Source organism: Pseudophryne corroboree, chromosome 3 (genome assembly GCF_028390025.1).
Source record: "Pseudophryne corroboree isolate aPseCor3 chromosome 3, aPseCor3.hap2, whole genome shotgun sequence".
Taxonomy (NCBI): Eukaryota; Metazoa; Chordata; class Amphibia; order Anura; family Myobatrachidae; genus Pseudophryne; species Pseudophryne corroboree.
In genome coordinates, this window is record NC_086446.1 from 380,114,834 (window position 1) to 380,140,379 (window position 25,546).

General features: G+C 47.6%; 1 protein-coding gene across 1 annotated transcript in view; it reads left to right on the forward strand.

The window, feature by feature from the left end:
* The window catches only part of NMT1 (N-myristoyltransferase 1), a 59,524-nt gene that overhangs the window by 27,762 nt on the left and 6,216 nt on the right, over positions 1-25,546 (forward strand). Inside the window, exons 7-8 of the mRNA XM_063959983.1 lie at positions 19,821-19,991; positions 22,256-22,364. Of these exons, the coding sequence (XP_063816053.1) occupies positions 19,821-19,991; positions 22,256-22,364 (280 nt within the window). The remainder of the gene's footprint in view (positions 1-19,820; positions 19,992-22,255; positions 22,365-25,546) is intronic.

The window sequence follows — 25,546 nt, forward strand, 5'->3', positions numbered from 1 at the left end:
GCATGAGTGTGGTACAACTCTGCTATCCCAAGTGGCATTATGCCATTGTGCAGATATGCCAAGGCAGTCCAAATAAAGGGTACTGCATACCTGAATTGCCAAATATAGCTGATGGGAACCCACTTCTCGGCAACCAGATTTTAAGTGAGATACCTCTGGCTTTAGTGTAAAAAAACACACACACACACACACACACACACACACACACACACACACACACACACACACACACACACACACACTTACACATGAATACAGCCACATATATACTCGTATACATATAGACACATACAAGCTCCTATTTTCAGACACATGTACACATGCATACAGAGACACACATACTTGTTATAAGTACACAAATATCGAGACTCTATATATATATATATATATATATATATATATATATATATATATATATATATATATATATATATATATATATATATATATAACCCAAACACAATACACAAGCTGCCCATCCCTGTTACCGGGTTGGTGAGTGCTAAGAATGGCAAGAGATCCATGACGATAAGGTCACAACCTTGGGAGTATCTGCGGATCAAGGAATTAGCCGGGAACAGAGCTCTCTCCACTCCACGTCTCCTGCTGCCCACCCCCAGGCCCGAGTTCCATAGACACTGTGCCTGACATGCTGTCCTCCCCCCGCCGCCAGGTAATCGCTGATCTGTTATGGCCGCTGCTCTCTCTGCCGTGTCGGGCCGGCTGTGAGTGAGGGGAGGCGGCACAAACCATGCTGCACCCTCCCTGTCTCAGTGACTGGTGGGGGAGCTCACGGCAGCGCAGCACTAATTGGAAGGGGACGGTGTGCAGCGGTCATCACAGTACGTCCTGTGGGACCCGCTGATTTTTGAAAACCGGGTCCCTAACTGCTTATAGCGTGTAAAATACACGCTATAGCGAGTATTTGCGAATACTGTACATATGTTATCTTTGCCAGGAGAATGCTGATTAGGCACTAGGAGCGAGTATGTTTCATACATATGGAGAGGGGGGCTGCAATTTAATTTGTAGACTGGGTACTATTTATTTATTTCTCTGACGTCCTAGTGGATGCTGGGGACTCCGAAAGGACCATGGGGAATAGCGGCTCCGCAGGAGACTGGGCACAAAAGTAAAAGCTTTAAGACTACCTGGTGTGCACTGGCTCCTCCCCCCATGACCCTCCTCCAAGCCTCAGTTAGATTTTTGTGCCCGAACGAGAAGGGTGCAGTCTAGGTGGCTCTCCTGAGCTGCTTAGAAAAAAGTTTAGTTTTAGGTTTTTTATTTTCAGTGAGACCTGCTGGCAACAGGCTCACTGCATCGAGGGACTAAGGGGAGAAGAAGCGAACTCACCTGCGTGCAGAGTGGATTGGGCTTCTTAGGCTACTGGACATTAGCTCCAGAGGGACGATCACAGGCCCAGCCATGGATGGGTCCCAGAGCCGCGCCGCCGTCCCCCTTACAGAGCCAGAAGAGCAGAAGAGGTCCGGAAAAATCGGCGGCAGAAGACGTCCTGTCTTCAATAAGGTAGCGCACAGCACCGCAGCTGTGCGCCATTGCTCTCAGCACACTTCACACTCCGGTCACTGAGGGTGCAGGGCGCTGGGTGGGGGCGCCCTGAGACGCAATATAAACACCTTAGGGGGCAAAAAAATGCATCACATATAGCTCCTGGGCTATATGGATGCATTTAACTCATGCCTGTTTTTCCATAAAAAGCGGGAGAACGGCCGCCGAGAAGGGGGCGGAGCCTATCTCCTCAGCACACTGGCGCCATTTTTCCTCACAGCTCCCTTGGAGGGAAGCTCCCTGACTCTCCCCTGCAGTCCTGCACTACAGAAACAGGGTAAAACAAGAGAGGGGGGGCACTAAATTGGCAGATAAATCTATACAGCAGCTATATAAGGGAAAAACACTTATATAAGGTTATCCCTGTGTGTGTGTGTGTATATATATATATATATATATATATATATATATATATATATATATATATATATATATATATATATATATATAGCGCTCTGGTGTGTGCTGGCAAACTCTCCCTCTGTCTCCCCAAAGGGCTAGTGGGGTCCTGTCCTCTATCAGAGCATTCCCTGTGTGTGTGCTGTGTGTCGACATGTATGAGGAGGAAAATAGTATGGAGGCGGAGCAATTGCCTGTATTAGTGATGTCACCCCCTAGGGAGTCGACACCTGACTGGATGGTCTTATGGAAGGAATTACGTGATCGTGTCAGCACTTTACAAAAGACTGTTGATGACATGAGACAGCCGGCAAATCAGTTAATACCTGTACAGGCGTCTCAAACACCGTCAGGGGCTCTAAAGCGCCCGTTACCTCAGGTGGTCGACCCAGACACTGACTCCAGTGTCGACGGTGAGGAAACAAACGTATTTTCCAGTAGGGCCACACGTTACATGATCACGGCAATGAAGGAGGTTTTGAACATTTCTGATACTACAAGTACCACAAAAAAGGGTATTATGTGGGGTGTGAAAAAACTACCCGTAGTTTTTCCTGCATCAGATGAATTAAATGAGGTGTGTGATGAAGCGTGGGTTTCCCCCGATAAAAAACTGCTAATTTCTAAAAAATTATTGGCATTATACCCTTTCCCGCCAGAGGTTAGGGCGCGTTGGGAAACACCCCCTAGGGTGGATAAGGCGCTCATACGCTTATCAAAACAAGTGGCGTTACCGTCTCCTGATACGGCCGCCCTCAAGGAACCAGCTGATAGGAAGCTGGAAAATATCCTAAAAAGTATATACACACATACTGGTATTATACTGCGACCAGCAATCGCCTCAGCCTGGATGTGCAGTGCTGGGGTGGCTTGGTCGGATTCCCTGACTGAAAATATTGATACCCTGGACAGGGACAATATATTATTGACTATAGAGCATTTAAAGGATGCATTTCTATATATGAGAGATGCACAGAGGGATATTTGCACTCTGGCATCAAGAGTAAGTGCGCTGTCCATTTCTGCCAGAAGAGGGTTATGGACGCGACAGTGGTCAGGTGATGCGGATTCCAAACGGCATATGGAAGTATTGCCGTATAAAGGGGAGGAGTTATTTGGGGTCGGTCTATCGGACCTGGTGGCCACGGCAACGGCTGGGAAATCCACCTTTTTACCCCAGGTCACCTCTCAGCAGAAAAAGACACCGTCTTTTCAGGCTCAGTCCTTTCGTCCCCATAAGGGCAAGCGGGCAAAAGGCCACTCGTATCTGCCCCGGGGCAGAGGAAGGGGAAAAAGACTGCAGCAGACAGCCTCTTCCCAGGAACAGAAGCCCTTCCCCGCTTCTGCCAAGTCCTCAGCATGACGCTGGGGCCTTACAAGCGGACTCAGGCACGGTGGGGGCCCGTCTCAAGAATTTCAGCGCGCAGTGGGCTCACTCGCAAGTGGACCCCTGGATCCTGCAGGTAGTATCTCAGGGGTACAAATTGGAATTCGAGACGTCTCCCCCTCGCCGGTTCCTGAAGTCTGCTTTACCAACGTCTCCCCCCGACAGGGAGGCGGTATTGGAAGCCATTCACAAGCTGTATTCCCAGCAGGTGATAATCAAGGTACCCCTCCTACAACAGGGAAAGGGGTATTATTCCACGCTGTTTGTGGTACCGAAGCCGGACGGCTCGGTGAGACCTATTTTAAATCTGAAATCCTTGAACACTTACATACAAAGGTTCAAATTCAAGATGGAATCACTCAGAGCAGTGATAGCGCACCTGGAAGAAGGGGACTATATGGTGTCTCTGGACATCAAGGATGCTTACCTCCATGTCCCAATTTGCCCTTCTCACCAAGGGTACCTCAGGTTTGTGGTACAGAACTGTCACTATCCGTTTCAGACGCTGCCGTTTGGATTGTCCACGGCACCCCGGGTCTTTACCAAGGTAATGGCCGAAATGATGATTCTTCTTCGAAGAAAAGGCGTCTTAATTATCCCTTACTTGGACGATCTCCTGATAAGGGCAAGGTCCAGAGAACAGTTAGAGGTCGGAGTAGCACTATCTCAAGTAGTACTACGACAGCACGGATGGATTCTAAATATTCCAAAATCGCAGCTGATTCCGACGACACGTCTGCTGTTCCTAGGGATGATTCTGGACACAGTACAGAAAAAGGTGTTTCTCCCGGAGGAGAAAGCCAGGGAGTTATCCGACCTAGTCAGGAACCTCCTAAAACCAGGCCAAGTGTCAGTGCATCAATGCACAAGGGTCCTGGGAAAAATGGTGGCTTCTTACGAAGCGATTCCATTCGGCAGATTCCACGCAAGAACTTTTCAGTGGGATCTGCTGGACAAATGGTCCGGATCGCATCTTCAAATGCATCAGCGGATAACCCTGTCTCCAAGGACAAGGGTGTCTCTCCTGTGGTGGTTGCAGAGTGCTCATCTTCTAGAGGGCCGCAGATTCGGCATTCAGGACTGGGTCCTGGTGACCACAGATGCCAGCCTGAGAGGCTGGGGAGCAGTCACACAGGGAAGAAATTTCCAGGGCTGTGGTCAAGCATGGAAACGTCACTTCACATAAATATCCTGGAACTAAGGGCCATTTACAATGCCCTAAGTCAGGCAAGGCCTCTGCTTCAGGGTCAGCCGGTGCTGATCCAGTCTGACAACATCACGGCAGTCGCCCACGTAAACAGACAGGGCGGCACAAGAAGCAGGAGGGCAATGACGGAAGTTGCAAGGATTCTTCGCTGGGCGGAAAATCATGTGATAGCACTGTCAGCAGTGTTCATTCCGGGAGTGGACAACTGGGAAGCAGACTTCCTCAGCAGACACGATCTCCACCCGGGGGAGTGGGGACTTCACCCAGAAGTCTTCCACATGATTGTGAACCGTTGGGAAAAACCAAAGGTGGACATGATGGCGTCCCGAACGCCGGATCCTGAAGGAAAAAGGCATTCCGGATGAAGTCATCCCTACCCTGATCAAAGCCAGGAAGGATGTAACTGTGCAACATTATCACCGTATTTGGCGTAAATATGTTGCGTGGTGTGAGGCCAGGAAGGCCCCTACAGAGGAATTTCAACTGGGTCGTTTCCTGCATTTCCTGCAAACAGGACTGTCTATGGGCCTAAAATTAGGGTCCATCAAGGTTCAAATTTCGGCCCTGTCAATATTCTTCCAAAAAGAACTAGCTTCAGTTCCTGAAGTCCAGACGTTTGTCAAGGGGGTACTGCATATACAGCCTCCTTTTGTGCTTCCAGTGGCACCTTGGGATCTCAATGTAGTTTTGGGGTTCCTAAAATCACATTGGTTTGAACCACTCACCACTGTGGACTTAAAATATCTCACATGGAAAGTGGTAATGCTGTTAGCCCTGGCCTCAGCCAGGCGTGTCTCAGAATTGGCGGCTTTATCCTATAAAAGCCCTTACCTAATTTTTCATACGGACAGGGCAGAATTGAGGACTCGTCCTCAATTTCTCCCTAAGGTGGTTTCAGCATTTCACTTAAACCAGCCTATTGTGGTGCCTGCGGCTACTAGGGACTTGGAGGATTCCAAGTTGCTGGACGTAGTCAGGGCCCTGAAAATATGTTTCCAGGACGGCTGGAGTCAGAAAATCTGACTCGCTGTTTATCCTGTATGCACCCAACAAGCTGGGTGCTCCTGCTTCTAAGCAGACTATTGCTCGTTGGATTTGTAGTACAATTCAGCTTGCACATTCTGTGGCAGGCCTGCCACAGCCAAAATCTGTAAAAGCCCATTCCACACGGAAAGTGGGCTCATCTTGGGCGGCTGCCCGTTGGGTCTCGGCTTTACAACTTTGCCGAGCAGCTACTTGGTCAGGGGCAAACACGTTTGCTAAATTCTACAAATTTGATACCCTGGCTGAGGAGGACCTTGAGTTCTCTCATTCGGTGCTGCAGAGTCATCCGCACTCTCCCGCCCGTTTGGGAGCTTTGGTATAATCCCCATGGTCCTTTCGGAGTCCCCAGCATCCACTAGGACGTCAGAGAAAATAAGAATTTACTTACCGATAATTCTATTTCTCATAGTCCGTAGTGGATGCTGGGCGCCCATCCCAAGTGCGGATTGTCTGCAATACTTGTAAATAGTTATTGTTACAAAAAATCGGGTTATTATTGTTGTGAGCCATCTTTTCAGAGGCTCCTCTGTTATCATGCTGTTAACTGGGTTCAGATCACAAGTTGTACGGTGTGATTGGTGTGGCTGGTATGAGTCTTACCCAGGATTCAAAATCCTTCCTTTATTGTGTACTCTAGTCCGGGCACAGTATCCTAACTGAGGCTTGGAGGAGGGTCATGGGGGGAGGAGCCAGTGCACACCAGGTAGTCTTAAAGCTTTTACTTTTGTGCCCAGTCTCCTGCGGAGCCGCTATTCCCCATGGTCCTTTCGGAGTCCCCAGCATCCACTACGGACTATGAGAAATAGAATTATCGGTAAGTAAATTCTTATTTTTTTATTTATTGTAGCATCAAGTTATGTTTGACACAGTGCATCCGGAAAGTATTCACAGCGCTTCACTTTTTCCACATTTTGTTATGTTACAGCCTTATTCCAGAATGGAATAAATTAATTTCCCCCCCAATTCTACACACTATACCCCGTAATGACAACGTGAAAAAAGTTTCTTTGTGATTTTTGCAAATTTATTAAAAAAAAAAAAAACTACATGTACATAAGTATTCACAGCCTTTGCCATGAAGCTCAGGTGCATCCTGTTTCCACTGATCATCCTTGAGATGTTCTTACAGCTTAATTGGAGTCCACCTGTGGTAAATTCAGTTGATTGGACATGATTTGGAAAGGCACACACCTGTCTATATAAGTTCCCACACTTGACAGTGCATGTCTGAGCACAAACCAAGCATGAAGTCAAATTATCTGTAGACCTCCAAGACAGGATTGTCTCGAGGCACAAATCTGGGGAAGGGTACAGAAACATATCTGCTGCTTTGAAGGTCCCAATGAGCTCAGTGCCTCCATCATCCGTAAATGGCAGAAGTTCGGAACCACCAGGACTCTTTTTCTAGAGCTGGCTGGCCGTCTAAAATGAGCGATCAGGAGAGAAGGGACCTAGTCAGGGAGGTGACCAAGATCCCAATGGTCACTCTGTCCGAGCTACAGCATTCCAATGTAGAGGGAGGAGAACTTTCCAGAAGGACAACCATCTCTGCAGCAATCCACCAATCAGGCCTGTATGGTACAGTGGCCAGACGGAAGCCACTCCTTAGTAAAAAAAGCACATGGCAGCCAGCCTGGAGTTTTCCAGAATGCACCTGAAGGACTCTCAGACCATGAGAAACAAAATTCTATGGTCTGATGAGACAAAGAATTACCTCTTTGGCGTGAATGCTAGGCGTCATGTTTGGAGGAAACCAGGCACCGCTCATCATCAGGCCAATACCATCCCTACAGTGAAGCCTGGTGGTGGCAGCATCATGCTGTGGGGATGTTTTTCAGTGGCAGAAACTGGGAGACTAGTCAGGATAGAGGGAAAGATGAATGCCGCAATGTACAGATTCATCCTGGATGAAAACCTGCTCCAGAGCGCTCTTCACCTCAGACTGGGACGACAGTTCATTTTTCAGCAGGCCAACGACCCTAAGCACACAGCCAAGATATCAAAGGAGTGGCTTCAGGACAACTCTGTGAATGTCCTTGAGTGGCCCAGCCAGAGCCCAGACGTGAATCCGATTGAACATCTCTGGAGAGATCTGAAAATGGCTGTCCACCGACGCTTCTCATCCAACTTGATGGAGGTGCTGCAAAGAGCAATGGGCAAACCTGCCCAAAGATAGGTGTGCCAAGCTGCTGGCATCATATATTCAAAAATACTTGAGGCTGTAATTGCTGCCAAAAGTGCATCAACAAAGTATTGAGCAAAGGCTGTAAATACGTATGTACATGTGATTTCTTAGTCTTTTATTTTTAATAAATTTGCAAAAATAAAAAAAATTCATGTTGCCAGTATGGGGTATTTTGTGTAGAATTTTGAGGGGAAAAATTAACTTATTCCATTTTGGAATAAGGCTGTAACATAACAAAATGTGGAAAAAGTGAAGCGTTGTGAACACTTTCTGGATGCACTGTAATGTAAATGGTAAAAAAAAAAAAACCTCTGTCCTCCTTAAATGCTGCAAATTATTTCATTTTACTATTCAAGTTACTGTACTTGTACTGTAAGTATATTTTAACAGAGAATCCCTGGTCTGTCTAACCCCCACATCACCCTGATGCATGCTTAGCATGAATGCATTATTTCTCTCTCATCCACTAGGGGACACTGGAGCAGTACTTTAGACATTAGGGGTGTGAAGCTTGCAACCGGAGGTGTGGCACAATCTAAAATTAGCATTGTCTGCACAGCCGGCTCCTCCCCCTTCACATCCCTCCTCCCTCAGTTTTGAAAATTGTGCTGGAGGTACAGCACATTGGAGCTCTGAGCTCCTGACTAAAATCTATGAAAGTAGGGTGGCTGCGTCAACCTAACTAAAAGGGGGACAAGGCTACACATCAGAGAGACAAAGTTCCCTATTGAAGGGAACTGCATCTCTCTTCCAGGAGATCCTAGTACAGCATAACAGTGAGTACTGTTTTTAAAAGAGAGGGCCCTTGTTAGATTTGTATTTGTTTTATTTTTATTGTTTCCCCCCTGCCAGCTTAAGGGTTTCTTTAACAGAATGTCACCACAGGCAGCGCGACGGTCAGCGGTCACAAGGAAGCGCGGGGCTGTAGGAACGTGCCGGGGGGTAGAGGTCGGTCTCCCACACTATGCAGCCGCTCGCGGGCCTGGAGTGCAGGAGACAGGGTGATCGTTCAGCTGGTGTGGCTCATACTAGCGCCGCTACGGGACTTGGTCAGGGCGATCCCGGAGCGCGCGCGCCGGATGGGGGGAGAGATGCTGCATTCCGCGCGGCTGAGGAGATCAGCCGGCCGCGGGAGGATACAGTGCCCACACAGTGGAGACGGCGGGCGCGCCTCCCCTATTTACACACAGATCTCCTAGCTATATGTACATAGGGATCCATATCTGCCATGGCGCTGGCTAGAGGGGTGCTGCTGGGCCAGTATGTAAAGGGTTTTTGAAGTACCCATAATTTTGCAGTGGCCATTTTTTAATATCCCTGAGGGCGCCATTCTAAGGGGCAGGGATAAGCCCTCCCCCTCGTATAGATACCAGGAGGGATGTTGTATGTGGCAAACAGCTCCCTCTGCTGGTAAAAATATATATTGATGAGGATCTCCTGAACAAAATAATCCTACTTTACCATTTATATTTTCAAGGGACTTCTTTTACAAAGATCCTGAAGAAAATACGAGGAAGCAAGCTGATACCAACTCTACCATCGTAGCTGAGTTACAGTTGAGGTGTGAGGGTTGCAAGTCGGCTGGTGTTTAATTTTTTTTAAAATTTTAGTTTGTATTTTTTATATAATTTTTATCCTTTTCCTTTGGCAATATAAGGAAGGTAAAAGCTAGTGCCATCCAGATCCGATACCTTTTGCTTCCGTCATGTTTTACAGCCTTTCTGTTCCTAGTTTAAAGGGTGAGAGCGCTTAAACATGTCTAAAGCACCGACCAAGACATCCAAGACCTGTTCTGTTTGTACGAAATGTAACAAGAAGAGCACGTGGGTTGGCAGCTCCAGGGGGCGCGACTCCTGCTTAGCCAAGGACGCCCCACCCGGGAGCAGTGCTCTGTCTAGGTCATGGGAAGAAAACCTTGCAGATAGAATCTCCAAGGAGATGGCAGAATCACGCAAGCAGCATTCGGAATGGGCTGCGGGATTCTCAAAGACGATGGAAGAATTTCTCATCCGGATAACACCGCCTGCACGAGCAGACCTCTTCCTATTGTTCCTGACTCAGAGGCGGGAGAGGGTCTTATAATACTGAGGAAGGTGAGTTGATTGAATCTAACAAGGACGCCGATTCTCAGGAAGAGGACACGGCAATCTCGGGTTTGGATTCCTTAATTGACGCAGTAAATGAGATCCTCAACTTTAAAGTGGAAGACGTTAAGGAGCTAGAGGATTTTGAGTTATTCAAATCCCAGAGACCGCTTTCAGCAGTGTTTCCCATTCCTAAATCTCTCCAATCTCAAATGGTGGAGGCTTGGAAGATCCCTGATAAATGCTTTTAATTTCCAAAAGCGTTTTCAAGTACCTTACCACTTACCTAAAGGTGTAAAGGAGAAGTGGGAGACTCCACCAGTAGTGGATGATTCCCTAGGAAGGTTGTCAAAGAAGACAATCTTACCGATTCCTAATGTAACGACTTTAAAGGATGCTTCAGGTCGTAAGGTTGACACAGCTTTAAAGTCGATTTTTGTAGCAGCAGGTGCAGCACAGAGACCCATGATCGTCTGTGCTTGGGTTAACAAAGCCATGGGAACATGGTCTGGACGTATTGTACAGGCTATTGAGGAGGAAAATAGCTTGGAAGAAATTACCCAACTGGCGGAACACATTCCAGAATCAGCTTCATACTTGTGTCAAGTCTCTAAGGATATTATCAGGATAGCATCGCGCATCTCTGCATCAGCCATATCAGCTAGACGGAGAGACTCTGACACCAAGAAGACAGTAGAATCCATCCCCTTTGGGGGTGAGATGCTCTTCGGTCCAGAGTTGGACAAGTGGATTTCGCAGGCTACAGCAGGGAAGTCCACCTGTCTGCCTACCACTTATACGAGATCCACTCCACAGGTTAGGAGAGGTTATTCGGGACCAGCGTTTCATTCATTTAGATCACAGTCCTTTCGAGCCCGAGGAAGGGGTTTCGGTACACAAGTACGTGGAGGCAGAGGTAGAGGCCGCTCACAGGCAGCAAACAGAAAGCAGGATAAACCTGCTGACAAAACCGTGGCATGACGGCCTACCGGCTCACCTGGGGTCCCCCTTGGTGGGCGCACGTCTGGAAGGTTTTCAGGACATCTGGGCCAAAACCTCACCAGAACTTTGGATAAACAACCTAATCTCCCAGGGGTACAAACTGGATTTTCAACAGAGGCCTCACAGTCAGTTTTTTTACGACGGGATTGCCTCAGTGCCCTCAGAAGGCAAAAGCACTACTAACAGCAATTCAAAGGTTGCTATGGTCAGAGGTCATTATTCCAGTTCCCGCCTCTCGGAGAGGAACGGGTTTCTATTCCAATCTTTTTGTCGTGCCAGACGGGACGGTCAGACCGAAACTCAATTTAAAGTTTTATACCAGTTTCTAAGAGTACAAATTCAAGATGGAATCAATCCAGTCGGTCATTGCAGGCTTAGAACAGGGCGAGTTCATGGTATCCAGGGACATAAAGGATGCATATCCCAAGCTGGACTCCTCACCAGGCGTACTTAAGGTTCGCACTGGTGACGGATCAATACCAATTCAGGTCCTTGCCTTTCGGTCTATCATCAGCCCCAAGAATCTTTACGAAGATCATGGTTGCAGGATTGAGACTGTTGGGGGTCACGATTATACCTTCTCTAGATGATCTATTGATCAAGGCATTATCTCAGGAACAGCTGATCAATGATGTTCAGACATCTCATCAATTTCTCATTCAACATGGTTGGATTGTGAATCTCCAGAAATCCAACCTCATGCCAACTCAACGGATTCAATTCCTTGGTCTCATCTTAGACACGGTACGATTGAGAGTATTCCTACCAGAGAACAAGGTCCAGGACCTACAAAGATTAGTGGCTCAGGTACTGAGGACACAAACGGTTACTCTACACCTCTGTGTGCAACTTCTTGGGAAGATGGTGGCGTCGTTCGAAGCTCTCCAATACGGCAGACTTCATTCCCGACCATTCCAGATGAACCTCAGTGCTCATTGAGCAGGTTCACACTGGCTACTACATCGGAGAATCCGACTTCCACCACGCATACGAACCTCATTAATTTGGTGGTCGTTGCACAAGAATCTTGCAGCAGGCAAGAGATTCGGCATTTGGGATTGGAGGATCCTGACAACGGAGGCCAGTCTCAGAGGTTGGGTTGCCGTCTTAGAGGAATATCAGTTTCAGGGCAGATGAGCGTTACTGGAGAGCAGCCTACCAATAAACATTCTCGAACTGAGAGCAGTTTACAATGCGCTTCTCTTAGCCGAAGACCTAGTTATGGGTCAACACGTAAGGATACAGTCGGACAATGTCACAACGATGGCTTACATAAATCGTCAAGGAGGAACAAAGAGCAGGATGGCTTTAAAGGAAGCCACAAAGATCTTGTTGGGGGCAGAAAGGCGAAACATCGTCCTCTCAGCTGTGTTCATTCCAGGTGTGGAGAACTGGGAAGCAGATTATCTCAGTCGCCAGGACATGCATCCGGGAGAGTGGTGCCTACATCCACGGAATTTCGACATGGTAGTGTGGAGATGGGGTCTACCTCAAGTCGACCTCATGGCGTCGCGGCAGAACCACCTGCTGTCCAGATATGTATCCAGGACAAGGAATCCAGCAGCAGAAGGAGTGGACGCGTTATCGCTTCCTTGGTGCTACGAAAAGGTTTACATCTTTCCACCCTTCCCACTCATACCAAGGGTGCTGAAGAGGTTGAAACGAGAACGAGTGTGGGCGATTCTAATCGCACCAGATTGGCCACGCAGGAGTTGGTACTCGGACCTACAAGGGTTGATGTCGGACGACCCTTGGTTACCTCAATTAGAGGACCTGCTGTCTCAAGGACCGTTCCTACACCCAGACCTGACCAGGCTGCGTTTAACGGCGTGGCTGTTGAAACCCGGATATTAAGGAACCAAGGAATATCTAGAATGCCAATTCCTACGATGATTGCGGCTAGGAAGCCGGTCATAGCTGGGCACTACTGCAAAATTTGGAAGAAATACATAGACTGGTGTCAGGGACGTGGATGGGATTCGATGACCTTCCACTTATCCAGACTTTTACTTTTCCTTCAGGCCGGCCTAGACTTAGGTCTGCGGCTGGGATCTCTGAAGGTTCTGGTGTCGGCTCTTTCCATCCTTTTTCAACAACGGTTGGCATCCTTGCCAGAGGTTCAGACCTTTTTACAGGGGGTTCTGAGGATACAGCCCCCTTTTCGTATTCCCACTGCACATGGGATTTACATTTAGTGTTAGATTTTTTTGAAATCACTACTACTCTGAGTCGTTGGCAAGAACAGACCTGAAATATCTCTCTTGGAAGGTAACGTTATTGCTAGCCTTGGCTTCGGCTAGGCGGGTCTCTGAGTTAGGAGCCTTATCGTGTAAGAGTCCTTTTTTGATTTTTCATGCGGATCGGGCGGAACTCCGTACATGAGCGGATTTCCTTCCTAAGCTTGTTTCGGGGTTTCATGTAAACCAACCAATTGTGGTCCCATCTGTCCAGTGTCTCGCGGATGGGGATGTGTCCTTGGATGTTGTACGAGCTTTGCAGGTATACGTACAAGTTACGTCGTACTTCAGGAAGTCAGACCATTTGTTCGTCCTTTATGATGGACCAGAGAAGGGTTGGCCGGCTTCTAAGCAGTCTCTGTCTCGATGGATTAGACTTGCCATTCGGCAAGCTTATATTCCTGTGGTAAACAGGTTCCAGTACGGACGAGTGCTCATACCACCCGATCGGTAGGTGCTTCCGGGGCGGCTGCCAGAGGTGTTTCCACTACTCAACTTTGCAGAGCGGCGACGTGGTCCTAAGCCCACACGTTCGCGAAATTTTACAAGTTTGATACCTTTGCGTCCGAGGATTCTAAGTTCGGACGTTTGGTTTTGCAGGCCACAGACAGCACTCTCTCCCTGGGAGATAACTTTGGGACGTCCCCTAATGTCTAAAGTACTGCTCCAGTGTCCCCTAGTGGATGAAAGAGAAAAGAGGATTTTGGTACTTACCGATAAATCCATTTCTCTGAATCCTCTAGGGGACACTGGACGCCCGCCTCAGTGCTGTCGGCCTGCTGTGTAATAGTTATTGTTCAAACCGTTCGTAAACACAGTGTTAGTTCTTCGGTTAACGAAGTTTCTTGGATGCTGTTTATACTGTTGTACAGTTCGGTTTCTCGCCATGAGCTCTAGTATCATGTCCTATTCTCTCAGTCAAATTTTCAAAACTGAAGGAGGAGGGATGTGAAGGGGAGGAGCCGGCTGTGCAGACAATGCTAATTTCTCTGACGTCCTAGTGGATGCTGGGAACTCCGTAAGGACCATGGGGAATAGCGGCTCCGCAGGAGACTGGGCACAAAAGTAAAGCTTTAGGACTACCTGGTGTGCACTGGCTCCTCCCCCTATGACCCTCCTCCAAGCCTCAGTTAGATTTTTGTGCCCGGCCGAGAAGGGTGCACACTAGGGGCTCTCCTGAGCTTCTTAGTGAAAGTTTAGTTTTAGGTTTTTTATTTTCAGTGAGACCTGCTGGCAACAGGCTCACTGCATCGAGGGACTAAGGGGAGAAGAAGCGAACCTGCCTGCTTGCAGCCAGCTTGGGCTTCTTAGGCTACTGGACACCATTAGCTCCAGAGGGACCGAACACAGGCCCAGCCTCGGAGTCCGGTCCCAGAGCCGCGCCGCCGGCCCCCTTACAGAGCCAGAAGCAAGAAGAGGTCCGGAAAAATCGGCGGCAGAAGACATCAGTCTTCAACAAGGTAGCGCACAGCACTGCAGCTGTGCGCCATTGCTCCTCAGGCACACTTCACACTCCGGTCACTGAGGGTGCAGGGCGCTAGGGGGGGGCGCCCTGAGCAGCAATGTAAAACACCTTGGCTGGTGAAAATACACCACATATAACCCCCAGGGCTATATGGATGTGTTTTAACCCCTGCCAGAATTCACCAAAAAGCGGGAGAAAAGGCCGCCGAGAAGGGGGCGGAGCCTATCTCCTCAGCACACGGGCGCCATTTTCCATCACCGCTCCGCTGGAAGGACGTCTCCCTGACTCTCCCCTGCAGTCCTCACTACAGAAAAGGGTAAAAAAGAGAGGGGGGGCACTAAATTGGCGCAGTTTTGATAATAGCAGCTATAAAGGGAAAAGCACGTTATATAGTGGTATTCCTGTCTATATATAGCGCTCTGGTGTGTGCTGGCATACTCTCCCTCTGTCTCCCCAAAGGGCTAGTGGGGTCCTGTCCTCTATCAGAGCATTCCCTGTGTGTGTGCGGTGTGTCGGTACGATTGTGTCGACATGTTTGAGGAGGAAAATGAGATGGAGGCGGAGCAATTGCCTATAATAGAGTTGTCACCCCCTAGGGAGTCGACACCTGAGTGGATGAGCTTATGGAAGGAATTGCGTGACAATGTCAGCTCTTTACGAAAGACAGTTGACGATATGAGACAGCCGGCTACTCAGCTTGTGCCTGTCCAGGGGTCTCAAACGCCATCAGGGGCTCTAAAACGCCCGTTACCTCAGATGGCAGACACAGACACGGATACTGACTCCAGTGTCGACGATGATGAGACAAATGTGACTTCCAGTAGGGCCACACGTTACATGATTGAGGCAATGAAAAATGTTTTGCATATTTCTGATAATACAAGTACCACTAAAAAGGGTATTATGTTTGGTGAGAAAAAACTGCCTGTAGTTTTTCCTGTATCCGAGGAATTAAATGAAGTGTGTGATGAGGCGTGGGTTTCCCCCGATAAAAAACTGATAATTCCTAAAAGGTTATTGGCATCATACCCTTTCCCGCCAGAGTATAGGGCACGTTGGGAAACACCCCCTAGGGTGGATAAAGCGCTCACACGCTTGTCTAAACAGGTGGCACTACCCTCTCCTGATACGGCCGCCCTAAAGGAACCTGCCGACAGAAAGCAGGAGAATATCCTAAAATGTATATACACTCACACGGGTGTTATACTGCGACCGGCAATCGCCTCAGCCTGGATGTGCAGTGCTGGGGTGGCGTGGTCGGATTCCCTGACTGAAAATATTGATAGTGGTCAGGTGATGCGGATTCCAAAAGGCACATGGAAGTATTGCCTTATAAGGGGGAGGAGTTATTTGGGGTAGGTCTATCAGACCTGGTAGCCACGGCAACTGCTGGAAAATCCACATTTTTACCCCAGGTAGCCTCTCAACATAAGAAGACGCCGTATTATCAGGCACAGTCCTTTCGGCCCCATAAGGGCAAGCGGGCAAAAGGCTCCTCATTTCTGCCCCGTGGCAGAGGGAGAGGAAAAAGGCTGCAGCACACAGCCAGTTCCCAGGAACAGAAGCACTCTCCCGCCTCCGCAAAGTCCTCAGCATGACGCTGGGGCTTTACAAGCGGACTCAGGCACAGTGGGGGCCCGTCTCAAGAAGTTCAGCGCGCAGTGGGCCCACTCGCAAGTGGACCCCTGGATCCTTCAGGTGGTATCTCAGGGGTACAAATTGGAATTCGAGACGTCTCCCCCTCGCCGTTTCCTAAAGTCTGCTTTACCGACGTCTCCCTCAGACAGGGAGGCAGTATTGCAAGCTATTCACAAGCTGTATTCCCAGCAGGTGATAATCAAGGTACCCCTCCTGCAACAGGGAAAGGGGTATTATTCCACACTGTTTGTGGTACCGAAGCCGGACGGCTTGGTGAGACCAATTTTAAATCTAAAATCCTTGAACACTTACATACAGAGGTTCAAATTCAAGATGGAGTCACTCAGAGCAGTGATTGCAAACCTGGAAGAAGGGGATTATATGGTGTCTCTGGACATCAAAGATGCTTACCTACATGTCCTAATTTACCCTTCTCACCAAGGGTACCTCAGGTTTGTGGTACAGAATTGTCACTATCAGTTTCAGACGCTGCCGTTTGGCTTGTCCACGGCACCCCGGGTCTTTACCAAGGTAATGGCCGAAATGATGATACTCCTTCGAAGGAAGGGAGTTTTAGTTATCTCTTACTTGGACGATCTTCTGATAAGGGCAAGATCCAGGGAACAGTTGGAAGTCGGGGTAGCACTATCTCAGATAGTGTTGCGGCAGCACGGTTGGATTCTCAATATTCCAAAATCGCAGCTGATCCCGACGACACGCCTTCTATTCCTAGGGATGATCCTGGACACAGTCCAGAAAAAGGTTTTTCTCCCGGAGGAGAAAGCCAGGGAGTTATCCGAGCTAGTCAGAAATCTCCTAAAACCAGGCCAAGTCTCAGTGCATCAATGCACAAGGGTCCTGGGAAAAATGGTGGCTTCCTACGAAGCAATCCCATTCGGCAGATTCCATGCAAGAACCTTCCAGTGGGATCTGCTAGACAAATGGTCCGGGTCGCATCTTCAGATGCATCAGCGGATAATCTTGTCACCAAAGACAAGGGTGTCTCTCCTGTGGTGGTTGCAGAGTGCTCATCTTCTAGAGGGCCGCAGATTCGGCATTCAGGACTGGGTCCTGGTGACCACGGATGCCAGCCTGCGAGGCTGGGGAGCAGTCACACAGGGAAGAAATTTCCAGGGCTTGTGGTCAAGCCTGGAGACATCACTTCACATAAATATCTTGGAGCTAAGGGCCATCTACAATGCTCTAAGCCTAGCAAGACCTCTGCTTCAAGGTCAGCCGGTGCTGATCCAGTCAGACAACATCACGGCAGTCGCCCACGTAAACAGACAGGGCGGCACAAGAAGCAGGAGGGCAATGGCAGAAGCTGCAAGGATTCTTCGCTGGGCGGAAAATCATGTGATAGCACTGTCAGCAGTGTTCATTCCGGGAGTGGACAACTGGGAAGCAGACTTCCTCAGCAGGCACGACCTTCACCCGGGAGAGTGGGGACTTCATCCAGAAGTCTTCCACATGATTGTGAACCGTTGGGAAAAACCAAAGGTGGACATGATGGCGTCCCGCCTCAACAAAAAACTAGACAGGTATTGCGCCAGGTCAAGGGACCCTCAGGCAATAGCTGTGGACGCTCTGGTAACACTATGGGTGTACCAGTCAGTGTATGTGTTCCCTCCTCTGCCTCTCATACCCAAGGTACTGAGAATTATAAGACGGAGAGGAGTAAGAACTATACTCGTGGCTCCGGATTGGCCAAGAAGGACTTGGTACCCGGAACTTCAAGAGATGCTCACAGAGGACCCGTGGCCTCTACCTCTAAGAAGGGACCTGCTCCAGCAGGGACACTGTCTGTTCCAAGACTTACCGCGGCTGCGTTTGACGGCATGGCGGTTGAACGCCGGATCCTGAAGGAAAAAGGCATTCCGGATGAAGTCATCCCTACCCTGATCAAAGCCAGGAAGGATGTAACCGCACAACATTATCACCGTATTTGGCGTAAATATGTTGCGTGGTGCGAGGCCAGGAAGGCCCCTACAGAGGAATTTCAACTGGGTCGTTTCCTGCATTTCCTGCAAACAGGACTGTCTATGGGCCTAAAATTAGGGTCCATTAAGGTTCAAATGTCGGCCCTGTCGATTTTCTTCCAGAAAGAACTGGCTTCAGTTCCTGGAGTTCAGACGTTTGTCAAGGGGGTACTGCATATACAGCCTCCTTTTGTGCCTCCAGTGGCACCTTGGGATCTCAATGTAGTTTTGGGGTTCCTAAAATCACATTGGTTTGAACCACTCACCACTGTGGACTTAAAATATCTCACATGGAAAGTGGTAATGCTGTTGGCCCTGGCTTCGGCCAGGCGTGTGTCAGAATTGGCGGCTTTATCCTATAAAAGCCCTTACCTAATTTTTCATACGGACAGGGCAGAATTGAGGACTCGTCCTCCATTTCTTCCTAAGGTTGTTTCAGCGTTTCACCTGAACCAGCCTATTGTGGTACCTGCGGCTACTAGGGACTTGGAGGACTCCAAGTTGCTGGATGTAGTCAGGGCCCTGAAAATATATGTTTCCAGGACGGCTGGAGTCAGAAAATCTGACTCGCTGTTTATCCTGTATGCACCCAACAAGCTGGGTGCTCCTGCTTCTAAGCAGACTATTGCTCGTTGGATTTGTAGTACAATTCAGCTTGCACATTCTGTGGCAGGCCTGCCACAGCCTAAATCTGTAAAAGCCCATTCCACAAGGAAGGTGGGCTCATCTTGGGCGGCTGCCCGAGGGGTCTCGGCTTTACAACTTTGCCGAGCAGCTACTTGGTCAGGGGCAAACACGTTTGCTAAATTCTACAAATTTGATACCCTGGCTGAGGAGGACCTGGAGTTCTCTCATTCGGTGCTGCAGAGTCATCCGCACTCTCCCGCCCGTTTGGGAGCTTTGGTATAATCCCCATGGTCCTTACGGAGTTCCCAGCATCCACTAGGACGTCAGAGAAAATAAGAATTTACTTACCGATAATTCTATTTCTCGTAGTCCGTAGTGGATGCTGGGCGCCCATCCCAAGTGCGGATTGTCTGCAATACTTGTACATAGTTGCTGTTACAAAAATCGGGTTTTTGTTGTTGTGAGCCATCTTTTCAGAGGCTCCTCTGTTATCATGCTGTTAACTGGGTTCAGATCACAGGTTGTACAGTGTGATTGGTGTGGCTGGTATGAGTCTTACCCGGGATTCAAAATCCTTCCTTATTGTGTACGCTCGTCCGGGCACAGTATCCTAACTGAGGCTTGGAGGAGGGTCATAGGGGGAGGAGCCAGTGCACACCAGATAGTCCTAAAGCTTTACTTTTGTGCCCAGTCTCCTGCGGAGCCGCTATTCCCCATGGTCCTTACGGAGTTCCCAGCATCCACTACGTACTACGAGAAATAGAATTATCGGTAAGTAAATTCTTATTTTTAGATTGTGCCACACCTCCGGTTGCAAGCTTCACACCCCTAATGTCTAAAGTACTGCTCCAGTGTCCCCTGGAGGATTCAGAGAAATGGATTTATCGGTAAGTACCAAAATCCTCTTTTTCTGACCCATCATATCTATAGACAAGGAAAAAGTATACATTATATACGTTTCTGTAATCTTTTCCTGTTCTTCCTTCTTTCAAACCAGAGCCAAGAAAATGGTAGAGATCAACTTCCTCTGTGTTCACAAAAAGTTGCGCTCCAAGAGAGTAGCTCCGGTCTTGATACGTGAGATCACACGCCGCGTTCACATGGAAGGCATCTTTCAGGCAGTCTACACTGCAGGTGTAGTGCTGCCCAAGCCAGTTGGCACATGCAGGTACACACCATATTTTCCACACCACTTTTGCTACCATGTCTACATTGTGCATTTGTTTTAGCCATAACAAGTATAATACATTTATATATTTACTTTAGGGGATAATAAACTAATGTATGTGAGATCAGTTGCAGAATTTAGTGCTTTTGACAGTTACTGAACAGTTATGCGGTCCAGCCTCTAAGCTGGGTGTTGGTTTATGTCCTTGACCTTGTTGGGGGGCTATGACTGAGACATGATTCACTGACGGAGACAAAGCTTGAAATTACCATCCCTAATTCCACAATACACTCCGGCCCATTTACATAAACCCACACTTACATGTTTGCCAAAGTTTATGACAACAGGATGAGTCCTTTTTCATGTGTACCACCTGTCTGTAAATGTATTACACTTTATTGCAGAACCAGAGCATCCAATATGCCCATTTACCATTGCCCCTATTAACACCATATACCAATTCACCCCCCACTCAGCATTCATTAGCTTCCCTTATCCAAAACCCATTAACCCATTCCTCTCAAAGAATCCATTAATCAGTTCACCATCCCAGAACCCATTAACACATTCAACAATACTATCGGCACCCATTTACCTCCTCCCTCTCCAGGAACCAATTTATCCATTTCCCTGTAGCACCTGTTAACCCATTCCCCTTGATGAAACATTAATAAATTCACACACTCTGCACTCATTAACCCTTTCTTCTCTAAGAATCAATTTACCCTCACAGCACCCATTTGTTCACTATAAAGAAAAGAAAAAAAGTTTTTCCCACGCACCCCAAGGGCTGTTAGTAACAAGACCTGTACACTAAATGGTAATAGAAAATTTAGGGATCTTGGTTACATATATTTTGCAAAAAAATATGATGAGCCTTTAGGCCCTTCAAGGCATCTCTTATTGGAGATCCCTAATACTAAGTATAAATCAAGGGTGTGGACCCCACAAAGCTGGCTCAGACCCAACCATCCCAGGGCAGCACACCGTTGAAATACTAAAGTGTTAATATGAAAGAGGCAGTAGCTATGTGTTAAAAAGTGATACAAAAATAAAGTTGATGGTTAAATACTCCAAAGAGTAGTGATGACTAGTGATGATGAGTATAACAGATAGTACAATAATGCATTTATAATTGATGATATTTGTGTTTACACAGTAATGCCCTTATTAGCAATGGTACCATGCAGACTGTGTGAACATCCGATGTATTAGTAATTAAATACAAGATGATTACAAAAACAATGATAATCATATTGCCGTAGTTCTTTTGAAATAAATGATAGTAGGTGGCGGTCGTGTTCTGGGAGGCCGGAGTCTCGGCCTGCCAGGTGCAACTTACCCTCACGATGAGTTGTTTAGTTCTCTTTGCTCACTCTGTGGTAAGTGATGGTGTGCCCGCTTGCGGTGTTTCCGCTGTCTCCGTCCCCGGTGGTGCTTCTCCGCAGACAGAGCTGGATGCCTTCCTGGCTCCGCTGCTGGGCCTGCATATTATGGTGAAGTAATAGTTTCTCAATGGTGGTGTGTGGTTTTTTTTGTTTTTGTTTTTTTTAAATGTGAATAAAATGAAAAATTATGAATTTAGTATTTTTGATAGGTAAGATGGGGTGTCCTATTGACCTGTTCAACTTTATACTGCAAAATTATCATCCTAATAACTGACAAGGGGTACGAGAGAAAAATTCTGAAAAGTGAAGTTGTACGAGTACATAAAAAGGTTAAGAAACACTGCTATATACAATACAGATCATGAGGTTATAAAGAAGCTGAGGTACCCTATTTATGTTGATTCTAACGCTTTTCTTACATTCCACTTTTTGTTTTTTAAGATAATATACATTATTACAATTATATTTGTGCTCTTTATGCTTTTGATATGCCCAAGCAGTGTACTGCTGTATACATGGGTTCCATTTGTCACTAACCAATTGGTGTTCTAGAATTCGCTCGCACACACATACACACGCGCGCACACATATGTATTATAATGCGCAGTGTCCTGTGATTGCTGTGGTCCTCATTTTTTTCTTTTCACTTCTTTGCTGACGATTGGCATAGTTCTGCTGTGAATGTCAGGTAACTGTTGGGGGGTCTTAGGGTAGGAACTTTCTCCAAATTGCTACATTGCATTTTAGGGTTTCCAGTCATTGCAATTTTCCATATTGAGATTACATTTAAGTTTATGTGGTAAACATTGATTTGCTTTGACACCGTTATCACTAGCACTGTGTTACTGGCAGTAATCAATTTCCATTGCTCGGCAGGTACTGGCACAGATCGCTAAACCCTCGCAAGCTGATAGAGGTGAAATTTTCTCATCTGAGCCGTAACATGACCATGCAGAGAACTATGAAGTTATACCGGCTGCCAGAGGTGAGTAGTGATGGAATCTGCTCCTTGTAAATGAATTGGCACAGCCAATCTGTTCTTCTACAATGCCCACTATGACATACCAGTATGTGTATAGTCCTCCTCCTTTCTTCTGACTGGAGACGATTTATACCAATGTAGGTATTCCCAGCACAAGTTTCCCTGAAGCCCTAATAGGCAGTAATTGGCAAAAGACCATCTTTTAGCCGTAAATGGAGCTCATTTGACCTGATATATTTATTAGTGATGAGCGGATTCGGTTTTACTCGGTTTTACTCTGTTCTCAAAACGGCATCTTATTGGCTCACGGATGTCACGTGTTTTGGATAGCCACTAAGATGCCGTTTTGAGAACCGAGTAAAACCGAGTAAAACCGAACCTCGCTCATCACTAATATTTATGCCCAAAAAGGGAGATTGGAATTGCTGGGAGGTATGAAAATAATGCTGCTCCCATTTGCCTAATAAATAGAACTCCCATTTCCTTAATGATGCCTTGACCAGCTTTACGTCATTACTTGCTTTGCTGTTGCTCTACTTTAACATTCACTAACCAATTAGAAGAATATGTGCCCTCACACTGGAGCATTGCAGTGACATAAATTTCTTTCAACCCCATCTGAGCTAAATGACCAGGGGGATGTGGTGATAAATATTGAATAAAAGATTGTCGTTGGGGGGGGGGGGGGGGTAATAAATGTATGTGTGTGTGGGGTAAGAGATAATGGAGGGGGGAAGATGTGCAAGGTCAGAGATGCAATGAATGAAAAGTTAAGAGTATCTATCATCCAGTCGCCATGATTTAACGTTATTGGTCTGTACCCACCATGAGCTGAAGCACTGCTGCCTGCCACTCTGACTTCCAGCAGGCAGTTGGACACCGGGAACAGATGGGAGGCAGACCACACTGACTCCTGTAGTACAAGATGCATTTCCCAAGTGCAACAGTTTCACTTTCTGGTAGCCACACCTAAAAAATCACTGCTCCTCTAGATCAGCTGTGGTTCGCTTTATTTCACCTCTACAGAAACAGCAATACAAGTGTTTCACTTGTAAAGGTTGTAATTGGAGTATATTTTCACTGCATCTGGGAGCTGCTCACACTGCACAATAATAAACCTTAATGGCAAAGCAAAAAATGGTCAAAACCAATGGCCTGACACAGTGACTTGTTAAAACCAAAAAGAATAGTTACTTTTCTACTTTAAAGGGGTTGGTATCGAAATGCTAGCAGTCACTATCCTGACCGCCAGAATTACGTATTTTAATCCTAACCGTCCCCTCCGCAGCATAACACTAACCGCCCCCTCATGCTTGACCCCTGTACTTACATTCGGGATCCCCCTGTCAGTATTCTGACTGTTGGGATCCCGGCCGCATCCCCTTTAAAGCAATCATATATGGCATATAGCATGGAAGGGTACCCGTGCAATGCCGGAGAAATTTTTTTTCTTCTATTATCCTCCTACGGGGGTCAAGTGGGGACACCCCTATTCTCCTTTGTCTGCAGGTTTGGGTTTTCCTATGGCACGGCCCATCATTTTCTCTTTCATCCATCTGGGGGACGCTGCGCCATTACATGTGTGGTAGTGGAGTTTGGCACAGAACCTATTAAAAACTAACTCCTCCCCATATAATCCCTCCCATTTCCAGCCTGACTAGCCAGCAACTCCGTTTTAGTTTTGTGCCTGTGGAGTACAGACACCGTTTTTCTCTATAGATTTTAGTTGGGTCTCATTGTTGTTTTATTAGCTTTTTCTGGAGTACCTAGTCCCTGTATACAAGGTGACGGGTACTGCTAGAGTGGGGTTAGTTAGATGTATGTGCATTTCCGACTCTACTCTGCCGCTGGAGGGCCACCATACTTAGCATTGGGCTGTTTCTCTCTCTCTCTCTCTCTCTCTCTCTCTTGTATGTGTATGTATATATATAATAATTTATTCTAATATTGATCTGTGTGTGTGTTTTCAGTGTCAGTTCCCCCCTCCGAGCTGTAGCGGGGGTTTTCTTTATCCCTGCTACCGTTTGGATGAGTGTACAGGTGGACCGGGAGAGGAAAGAGATTTACACTCCCCGCCAGACACAGTGTGTAGCGTCGCGGTACTTCCCCTGAAGGGGAGCCGCGGACTTCCAGAGCTCTTTCTACTGATGGCAGCCGCGGCGGAGAGACTCGGGGAGGAACGGTTTCCTGCCTTGTAAAGCCCGCACGCGCTTCCGCCCAGCCTCTGGAGAACTCCGGGCGCCGTCTTCTGTAGCTACAGTATGGGGGACGCTATGCAGCACACGCAATCTCATACACAGGCGCTTGGGTCCTTAAGGCCGTGGATGACTGGCTAGCACAAGTAGTGTCTGGAATGCAATGTGACGATCCGTAGGAAGCTATTCAATTAGCAGAACAAATCTTGGAGGCTCTTACTTATGTAGGAGAGGCCTTGTTGGACTCTGCTGCGCTACAGTCACGTGTATCTGCCTTAACTGTAACAGCAAGAAGATCTCTCTGGCTTCGGGTTTGGAACGCTAATTCTGATTCGAAACAGACCTTGACAGCTGTGCCTTTTTGAAGGGGAGTTTCTTTTTGGGTCAGAATTAAAGAAGATTATTTCAGATACTACTGGAGGCAAGAGTCCTTTTCTTCCAGTTGCTCCTCAGAAGCCGAAATCCACGAAGTTTCGATCTTTTCGTACGCAAGGCAGAGGAAGTTTCCATTCCTTTTTGTGCTTCTCCAGATTTCCATGACGAGGAGTATTCAGAGGTAGAGGATCACAGGCAACTCGTAGACCAGCCGTTAAACCTACCGACAAGCCGCCTGCATGACTCTTTGAGATATCCGGAGGGATCAATGGTAGTTACTACAGTTCAGGGAGGTGTGGCTCCTGTCGAAACAAGATCAGTGGGTGACGGGGGTCATCTGCAGAGGTTATATTTTGGATCTCGACGAACCAGTCCCACATCGTGTGTTCGTCACCCCCCTCCCAAACGATCCCTCCAGACGTCAGACTCTTCTTCATGCATCCGGTCATCTCCGTGATTCACATTCCAGGAGTCGAGAACTGGGAAGCAGATTTCTTAAGCCATCACACAGTTCATCCGGGAGAGTGGGAGCTTCACCAGGAGGTGTTTCTTGCTCTAGTGTCTCGGTGGGGAGTGCCCAACGTAGATCTCATGGCATCGCGTCTCAACAAAAAG